We start from the raw sequence: 10,587 nt of genomic DNA, 5'->3' as shown, positions 1-10,587 counted from the left end.
TACGACAACCACTGAATTACAGACTCCTGACTTGGGACAGGCACATACAGAATGTGGCGGTGTTAAACATGTTAGCAGGCGCCCAACCCTCCCCTAATCTGGAACAGTGGTGTAACAGTACAACATAAGAATATGCTTGCATCATTTGGTAATATTATTTAAACAATATCAAACATTCTTGACACACTCAACATGATAATGGAACTATTTCTTTTTTGTTTATATTTTTTTTTATTTGATTTGTTTTTATTGAATGCTTGATTGGTATATTTTTATTATCTATTTTTTTCGATCGCAGTAGTATTTAAATATTTTTTGCAAAACTAATTATTGCTTTGTGAAAAACAGAAAAACTCCTTTATTTTAGACAGAATTTGCGCTAACTTAATTTTATTCTAAAGAATTTAAAACAAAACATGCGTTCCTCAATAAGAATTATGCCCTTTGTAACAATTTTCACAAGTTAGTAACCATGCCAACTGTATAAATTATGGAAACACACAACTTCATTTCAGATTAACGTTTTATGTTTGAAGAATTTTTAATAGGAAATTTCTTTTATAAAAGGTCCTTGGTCAGACAGTAATGGAAAAAGGTTATGATAAAATGGTTTTGAAATTATACCTGTATGTTACTTTAATGCAAATGATTTTATTTTTCATGAGATCTGCACAAATTCAAATTTTAGAAATCTACAATGAAAACTAAACAATCACATTATAGGATTATTATGGAGAAGTTAGTTGCTGAAATCCAATAAGAAAAATAATTAGGGTTTTACATGTACTAGAATAGTACGGAATTAAAAAGGTCTCATGTTTTTCTCCAGACGAATAAAATTAGTTATCATGCTAAATTTGTATGCCGAATTCTGACATACAAACAAGATAAAATCTCTAGTCATTCTATATATGGAATCTGACACTAGTCGACAGGCAAAGTTGACCTTAGATGGATTTGGCTATTATTTAATGTAGTTTTTGGTCATGTAGCTCTTCAAACTTTTCGATTCTTATAAATCCTTGGCTTTAAAATTATTGGCTTTGATCGTTCCTGATAAAGGTAAATCCAGAAAAGAGCTTCTGATCATGACATGTTTAAAGTGTTGTTTCAATTTTTTAGTCGAGAAAGAAATTATTTCTCAAATAAGATGTACCATAAAAAGGATTTTCTAAATAAATAGGATTATCATGCAAACAAAAACATACACACTTTTTTCTTTCCAAATTTACAAGAAATACCAATCTATTTATCTTAAAGTGCATATCTTAGAATAGGTTGCTTAATACGAAAATGATAATGCTCTGAAGAATTGTATGCTTCATTTCGTACAAGACAACCATAAAAATGGCGATGAAAGAGATTAAAAAAAATACGATTGTGAAAATGTCGATAGGTTAACCATTATTGGTCGATTTAGTTCAACAACACATAAGGATAAAAGTACTCAATAATGTAGTTGATTTTTTAACAACTCAGTTTAAAAGTTAAGTTTTATTTTTTTTACTCAAAATTTCCATGATCATACTTGAAGCTTTTTTTGATACAACTGTAAAAGTGGTAAATGATGAGTACATCAAATTAACTTAGTTTAATGAAACAAATTATAAATATCTGTGACTTGGTATTTACCATCCACTTTGATCCTCACAAGGGAGGCGAAATATGCCAATTGGATATACAAACTCATACGTCGAAATCAAACTGACAATGTCATGGCAAAAAAACGAAAAACGACGAAAAGACTTTTTTTTGTTGAAACAACAGTACACAAAACACAACATGGAAAAATAAAGACTTAGCAACACGAACCCAACCAAAAACTGTGGGTAATCTCAGGTGCTGCGGAAGGGTAAACAGATCTTGCTCCAAATGTGACACCCGTCGTGTTGCTCGTGTAAGTACAATTCCGGTGATAAGTCTAATTCGGTAGTTACAAAGAATGACACTTATGCTTACGATGATTGGTACTGTCATGAATTTTAAAATGCTTTAATCTGTTTTGTTTTTTTTTACCGCGGAAGAGTCTGTTGTTTAAGACCGTTGGCTTGTAGTTTTTTGGGTGTTGGTGTCTTTGGGTTGGTGTCTAGTTTGCATATATTCCACATCGCTTTTTATCCATAAATATCTTAGGGAGTACACTAGTTCCTTGTTAGTCCATAATAACCAACAAAGATTAATAACCAACATGAGCAATCACTGCAACACCTGGGGTATCACAGTAATAGTAGTAGTTAAAAGTATAGACAATCTAAACAAGCATGTAAAAAGATAAGTATGAATAACACTTATGTACTTATATACTTTGCTAGACTGGTCATGTCATGAGTGAATGATACAGGCATCTGATTCCTCATAGTTCTTTTGATTGTACAAATCAATATTAAAAAGTTCCTCCTTAATTTGCCTTACCTGACAATTAAAGTTACAATATCTCATATATTTTCTGTTTTAGGAACAAGCGTGAGTCCAACGTTGTCGACAGCTACTGAAAAACAGCACCACACGAATATGGATTCTTCTAATAATGAAAACAAACCTGCAGATTTGTATGAGAATACACATACAAGAACCACTAATGTGGATGGTTCAGAAGCAACCTCTACAAGAACCACTAATGTGGATGGTTCAGAACCAACTTCTACTAAGAAACAGCAAATTAAAATGTACTCTGTGCACCCAGGAATGGTACAGAGTATAACTAATTTTGAAAATAATAGAGTGTTATACAATGCATTCCGGAAATATAAACTTTCTAGTCAAAAACGACAGAGGAGATCAATATCAATTCCTTCTTTCTTACAAAAACCAATAAAAGTTTACAATAATGCGTATGGAACAGGTAAACGTAATCAGAATTCTATTCATATCAAAGGAACGAATAAAGTTAGAAAGATCTTTTTTGAAGTTCCAAACAATATTCATAGTAAGATTGAAACACCTACCGAATCATACAATGACTCAAAAGTTTTAAAGACTCAACCAGAAATCGAGGTGTTATTGAATTATGCATTAGAGAACACGAAAAATCCTGTTTATCAGAGTGACAAGAAAAGTGAATCATTGGGAGTTGTTATTCATCAATATACGACAGAGAAACCTACACTACAAAAACGCAAGAAAAGTCGGCACACAAAAAGACATATAAAAGACCGTCTATTTCGAAGGATAAGTAAATCTTTGTCAAATGGGCTGCCTATATATTCGAAAGCCAATAAAGAAAGTATTCTGGAGAAAAAACCTACAGAATTTTTTCCGGGAAATGAGTTAAGTCATGGTAGTGGGATTCGAATTAATCTGGGTAATATTCAACAAACTCTACAGGAAAACTCTGAAATGATTCGTTCAAAAGATGTATTAAAAGTGAACAAGAACAAATTTGATTTATCTCCATCAAAAACATTTATGTCTATTGACCATAATCCTGTTTCCAAGACTAAAATCAGACCGAAGAATATCTTTTATGATACAAAATTTGAATTACCAAAATCATCCAATCCTGCTGATATAAAAGAAAAAGATAACATTCCGAAACAAAATAATCAGTGGTATGAAATGCCTCAATCGAATTTAAAGCCGATATTCAAAACTCATCAACATGATAAGAACAAGGATAATAATGATAATAATAACAATTTACTTCCAGTTGATACTGCCATGCCTTTAAATAGACGAAAGATGCCAACATACAAATTTCCATTTAAACATTCCAATCAGATGAACGATAAGCCTACCAAAACAGAAGAAATAAAACCTACTAAAATATTATCATATCATAGCAGTGATACATCAAGCAGTGGTCTCTCTTCAAAGCCGGGAAAATCATTCGTGTATAACCCGCAACAGCATCACGACAGCATCACTGATAGGACGAAGTTTATATCTGGATTATCAGAGTTTAACGATATCGCGGTGGAAAATGATTTTCCCAATTTTAATAAAGAAAAGCCTTCTGAATCAAATCTTAATGCACACACTGATAATATGCCTAGTGTGAATGATATAGGGACTGATCAGATTGAAAAAAGTCGTTTAGATCCTAATCGTCCTAACGTCATTAACTTGTCAAATATTAAAATAGTGCCAGGGGGTTGTATAATCGAAGGCAGGTTCTATCGTTATGAAGATCTTCCAAAGTTTATTCAGGAATTTTATGATAACAAGACAAAAAACGAACATCTCGAACTGTCGCTCGGTGATGTTGAAAACGTTTTAAACGATTACACGGAAAACAAAGGTTCTATTTCTCAAAGTTTCTCAACTGAATTCCCAATGTTAGAGCTGATCAAAGGGAAAGATGCCAGTCCTTTTTCTATACAACTCCCAGAAGATTCTCAAGGATATGACATATTAGCGGGTCCACACCTCCACGAAAGTTCACGTCAGTTGGCTGTTTTACAAGCAAATAATTTCGCAGCAGGTAAGTGACGTTAATTTGATATAAACCCAAGCATGTAATGTTGACTACAGTGTTTCCTTACAGGAATTTGATAAATAACATTTTAGAGGGTCACTTTATTGTCATTCCTGTTAGATGTTAATGTCTTATCTTGTAGTTTTAGAAGAAATTAGAAAGGACACATTATGTAGTTTAAGGGAATTTGAAAGGGAATGGAGACATATTTAAGTTTTGGGTATAGTGAAAAGTTATAAACATGATTATTGGAAAAATATTTTTTTCAGGCAATGAACGTTTCGGCACGCCAAGAACAATGGTATCAAGGCCTGATATACACAATAGACAAACAAAAATAAAGGGAAAGGAAAACAACCGCCAATTATTCAATCCAGTTCTAAAATGGAGTGAAGGTGTTTCGGATAAAGCTTGGACAGGATTAGCCCCAGTCGCTAATTACCAAGTTGCTTCGGATATTAGAGTTGTAAATTCTTTATCACCAGGCCATTTTGGTGCTCAAAACAAAAACACCAACGATTACAGGACTTATAAACTGAACGGTAACAGCTTTGGGTCGTACAACAATGAAATGAAGGAAGTAATAAGCCTACCAGGAATGGGAATAAAAGACCAGAAGGTTTTAACTAAGTTTTTCAATCCAATTCACATCAGCAGTAAACAAACCGTTTCTCTTGTGCAGAGAAAAAATAGTGAATCACCACCTTCTACAAAGAGACCTAATGAAGGAAGTAAACTGTATTTAAATGACGTAAATACTGAAAAGAGTCATCAAAATAAATTTTTAAAAGGTGCTTCGGGTGATATTATTTTGAGGGGCTTTCTTGATATACCCCTGAATAGTATGTCAGGTAAACTAACATTGAGTAAAGCTTTAAAGAAAACAGCAAACCAAAAAACACAGTCAAACGGTGTTGCCAAAAAATTGGGTTTAGTACGAAAACAAGCTAAGCAAGATGCAAATTCAAATGGTAAAGCAGATAAACTGGTTTTTAAAAACCCCGTACAAGATGAGGCTTATCACGATGCATATGCAAACAATGATGCAGATAAACTGGATTTAAAGAGCCCAGTACAAGATAAGGCTATTCATGACCTACATTCAAACGGTGTCGCAAATATACTGGGTCACAACAGCTTATTACGAGAAAAGGCTAATAGAAATATACAATCAAACGGTGTCGCAGATAAACTGAGTTTAATGAGTAAAGTAAAAGATAAGGCTAATCAAGATGCACAGTTAAACGGTGTCGCCTATAAACTGGGTTCAAAGAGCCCAGTACAAGATAAGGCTACTCTGGATGTACGTTCAAATGGTGTCGCAGATAAACTGAGTTTAAAGAGCGAAGTACAAGATAAGGCAAATCAGGATGCGCAGTCAAACGGTGTAGCAAATAAACTAGGTTTCAGCAGCTCAGTACGAGGAAAGGCTAATAAAGATGCACAATATAACGGTGTTGCAAAACTTGGTTTGAAAAACGTAGTAAAATTACCGGCTAAGCATGTTCCAAGTGAACGGGTTTTACATAGCGCAATTCAAGAAAAAACTAATTACAAAGATCAATCCAACGGTAAGACAGATAAATTAAATTCAAATAAAGGAATACAAGAAAATGTTCACCGAGATACTACCATAGTTGACACGGTTAGTAGTGTCAGTACAAGACCAAAAGACAAATATCCCCATGATACGCGTATGAATAGCTTAGAAGAAAAACTAAAAAAACATACAGGAATACATGGCACAAGTCACAATGATATGTGGTTAAATGGATTAGACGGAAAACCAAGTTCAAGTTTAAATACTGGAATTCAAAACAAAAATCCCAATGATGTAAAGTTGAATGGTGTTGCAACGAAGAAACGTTTGAATAGCAGAAAACAAGACAAAACAACTCGACATGACAAGCAGTTAAATAGGGTTGTGTCTGTAAATACGAAAATACCAGAGAAAAGTGTTCTTCAGGATATAACACTTAAACAAAAAGATAAAGTCTTGTTATTATTGAAGGACAATAAGCGCAATTTAGACCACTTGAACAACAACGCATTTACAAATCTCAAAAGTATATTAAAGGCTACTTCCAGCGCACAAAAATCTGTCGCATCACACGTGCGTAGTGTAAAGAAGGAACTTGGACCTCGCACATTTTTTGACATAATTGAAAATAACATTATCAGCCCTTTTAAATCAGTACCAAAAGTTACTCATCTGAAAGATAATTTTGCTTCTAACTTCAATTTAGGGGAAATATTGAAAAATGGCATGTCTGCCTTTAATTATGAACCTGTTACGTTTCCAAATTTCATAGCGCCTCCGAAACGAAATTTAATAATAACACCTACAGCCAGTATCCCATTACATTTATCAGGACAACACAATCTGGACACTATTATGCACGAAATTGTGACATCACCTTTTGGGACGAGACAAAATTCAATAATGGACATTTTCGGCTAATGTTATCTCAAATCAGAAAAAAAAAAATCACCTTTGGTGATTACATATTAGATGGCTGCTTCAGGGGTATATAATGGAAGTTACTTTTCCTAAAATGAGCTTTATTGCTCTACGCTTACTCTCCGAAATAAAGGACGCGTGTAATATATGAATTATTTCAATTACGAGAAAGATCTGTTTATGGGGTCAGAATTATTTAGATAAAACAGAATATTAGACTTGAAAGTATGAAAACGCTATTTTAGTGACAGAATTTCTCATTCAAAAACAATAAATTTTATTGTACGGTTAGTTACAACATACTGTGTTTCAAAATCCGTCTTATTTATTTTAGCAAACAAAATAAATTATCTTAGCCAAAATGAAAGGTGTCGCTTTTTCGACTTTTTATAGACAAGCATCTGCTTGTCCTATTGTTGCTGCTTTTTCTGCAGATTATATCAGTCTGATAATTTTTTTATTCGACAAATGACTCTTCACTTTATACTCGCACAATTATAAAATGTCGAATTGTAATTATTTTTAATAAAATATCATTTATATTCTACGTAATTGAATACACCTGGGACTATTATACTAGTATAATAGTCCCAGAATAGACATATAAATATGTGTTTTCTCAATATATTTATTCTACGTAGTTGAATAGCAATAATATGTAGTAACAGGTCCGACTTAGAGTATCCTTTTCACCTATTTTTTTGTAAGTTAGTTTGACATATGCACATAATAGAAAAATCCAATCCATTTACCAATTTCCTTGTAAATTACATCTGTCAAACAAACAGAAAATATCAGTTAACACCCGGAAAATGTTTCACACTGTAAAACATGATAATTTTCTTGGTTTTTTTTTCGAGACTGCAAACGATTATAAACTTGGCCTTTTCAATATCAGTAAGAGGGTTACGCACTGTTTGTTCATTATTACGTAATTGTAAACTGTTTATTTTTCATATTTGTCACTTGATTACTAGATGTGACATTCATAATAACAAATGTACATGTATTATTACAAATGTTTTATTTTCATAGATAGTTATAAGCATCAATCATGTTATGCGTTCTTCATATTTTATGCAAAGCTTTCTTTTGACGCTGCCATTTTTTTGTTTGTTACTTTTTTATATGAAAAAATAAAGAATAAGGTAGATTTTCGTAAAGCAAATTCTTCCATGAAATTCTATGAAATGTCAAAATTTTCGAAGAAATGGCGATTTATATAGGGTGATGTTCTTTATCCTAAATGCTAGTAGAAGATCATCAAACAATAATTGAAGCGAGTAAAGTCTTCTTCAAATAGATTCTTGCATTTTTACTATGTATGGAAAGAAATGCGAATGAATGATACTTTATACATACTTTATTCATCAGCAGGATCTTGGAAGTAATAGACCCAAGCATCTTAAAGGACAACAAAATGTGACGTTAAAGATTTATTATCAAACAGTTTCTGTAGTCGGATTGATAAAAATGAAATGATTTCCGACAAACAAAAATGTCGAATAAACGAATCAATTAAACTTAAATTAATTGCGAAAAAAATGGAAGATATATAACCGGTTCATAACTTGAAATCAGTTTTGGTAGATGCAATAAGTATAAGTCGGGGTTTTCGATCGTGTGGATTGAACAAATAGTTATGCAAAATGTTGTTGTCCTTGAGATTTTCAAGACATTTTGACAAGGTTTCAGATTTTCAAGTGTTTTCCCCTGGATTGTCACAACGAAAAATGTAATTACTAATAACATAGGTACGTACACTGGTAAGGGGGTGGTGGAATATATCATGCTTTAGTACTGACTGCTACATTTGGTCAACAATCATCGAACAGTGACTTTTTTTATTATATTAAACAGGTTCTACATAAATGAAATCAATACTTTTACTTAATATGTAGTCGATTTGCTATGCATATTATGAGATCCTTAAGTTTCTGCTTAAACAACTGATGTTTTTGGACCAATATAGGTTCTGTATACTTTAAAATATTGGATTATTATGATATGCATATGCATTTCCTTTCACCTGCTCAATCTTTAGTTTTATGTTAAATATTGTGTGGACTGTCTTTTCGCCGATTTTCTTTTGGATTGGTATAGTCTGTTTTTTTTCCGACTTCTGGTTTGTATTGCCCCCTCTCTTTGATATGATATTCCTCTTTCTATACCGACATTAAAGTTCTTACCTTTTTACTGATAAAAACAAAGAAGCTATGGTATAATTGCCAATGAGACAACTCTCCACCAGAGACCAAATGACGTAGAAGTGAGCAACTATATGCACCGTATGGCCTTCAACAATGATCAAAACCAATATCTCATAGCAAGCTATTAAAGGATCCGAAATGACCGCATCTGTTTATTTCGCAGATGAAGATAAAAACGGGGGTTTGAGCACTCAACATACTATTTGACACATGTCTTAAGTCAGGAACCTCGTCTGTGGTTTACTTTACTTATATCTTGATAATTTTTTTTTTAAAGATCATTGGAAACCTTTGCAAGAACTATTCAACTTGTTTATCTCGGATAGAGCGTTAAATGTGTATAGACATGTGTGTACTGTTGAAGCATTCGTCCAACCCTCTTTAAAAGATAATAAAGACATAAATGAGGACAATTGTTTTATCCTAGGAACACTATTTCAGTGACCTCCATATAAAGGTTAATCATGTATGTTAATGAATGTTCTATCAAATTATAAGATTATTGTTAAAGGAACGTTAATAAAACAATGATATATATGCGTGTCGTGTTTGAACAAGAAAGTATACACTACTGTAGATAAAACAAGTAAGATATTAGTAATAAACAAATAACAAGGAAAGTGTAAGAACACGTCAGGTGTTTCTCTTGTCATTAATAAAACAATGCATTGTACATCCAAGAATTAAGACAAACTATGTAAAAATCATGTTTTTCTTCTATATACTTTTCCTGATTTAAATACATTAGCTCTTTATTTTGTTGCAATTTCACATTACTTATAAAAAAAACCTGTAATATAAATTGTTTCCTTCCTAACATTCTTTAATAACATTTGAAAAGTGGAAACTAGAAATTTGTCGTAGAAATTATTTTTTCTATTGTGTTTCATGCAAACTCATTGATGTGTATCTCACGGGTACCACATTTGGAGAAGTATCTGCTTACCCTTTCGGAGCACATGAGATCACCCCCGGTTTTTCATAGGGTTCGTGTTGCTTAACCTTTAGTTTTCTATGCTTTGTTTTGTAGACTGTTGTTTGTCTTTTGTCATGACATTGTCAGTTCGTTTTCGACTTATGAGTTTGAATATCCCTTTTGTATCTTTCACCTCTCTTTTATAAATGCAAAGTTTTCCTTTTTAATCTTTATACCATGAAATTTCGTGTTATAAAACACGACTGAACTGTAGTTTTTGGAAGACAAAGGTTAGGGTGAAGGTTGGCGCCTGTTAAAACGTTTAAACCCGCTGCATTTGTTTGCACCTGTCCTAAGTCAGGAACCTGTTGTTCAGTGGTTGTCGTTTGTTCATGTGGTTCATAAGTGTTTCTCGTTTCTCGTTTTTTATATAGATTAGACCGTTGGTTTTCCTGTTTGAATTTTTTTACACTAGTCATTTTGGGGTCCTTTTTTAGCTTGCTGTTTGGTGTGAGCCAAGGCTCCGTGTTGCAGGCCGTACTTTGACCTATAATTGTTTACTTTTTACACATTGTGACTTGGATGG

The 10,587-nt window shown here is 32.8% G+C and overlaps 1 protein-coding gene across 1 annotated transcript; it reads left to right on the top strand.

Moving 5' to 3' along the window:
* Positions 1-2,460: 2,460 nt before the first annotated feature.
* Positions 2,461-9,620, top strand: LOC127701654 (uncharacterized). Its single transcript, XM_052205642.1, has 2 exons — positions 2,461-4,420; positions 4,684-9,620. Exons 1-2 carry the CDS (start codon positions 2,512-2,514, stop codon positions 6,873-6,875), a joined length of 4,101 nt encoding a protein of 1,366 aa, XP_052061602.1. The 5' UTR covers positions 2,461-2,511; the 3' UTR covers positions 6,876-9,620.
* Positions 9,621-10,587: the final 967 nt, after the last annotated feature.

This window comes from Mytilus californianus, unplaced genomic scaffold (assembly GCF_021869535.1).
Source record: "Mytilus californianus isolate M0D057914Y unplaced genomic scaffold, xbMytCali1.0.p SCAF_5, whole genome shotgun sequence".
Taxonomy (NCBI): domain Eukaryota; kingdom Metazoa; phylum Mollusca; class Bivalvia; order Mytilida; family Mytilidae; genus Mytilus; species Mytilus californianus.
This window is presented reverse-complemented; position numbering and strand designations above follow the sequence as displayed.

What these genes read in the sequence shown, in the direction of transcription:
- LOC127701654 (XM_052205642.1), top strand. Translation starts at nt 2,512, where the DNA reads ATGGATTCTTCTAATAATGAAAACAAACCTGCAGATTTGTATGAGAAT. An exon ending in AGCAAATAATTTCGCAGCAG is followed by an intron (nt 4,421 to 4,683) that starts GTAAGTGACGTT and finishes TATTTTTTTCAG; the next exon opens with GCAATGAACGTTTCGGCACG.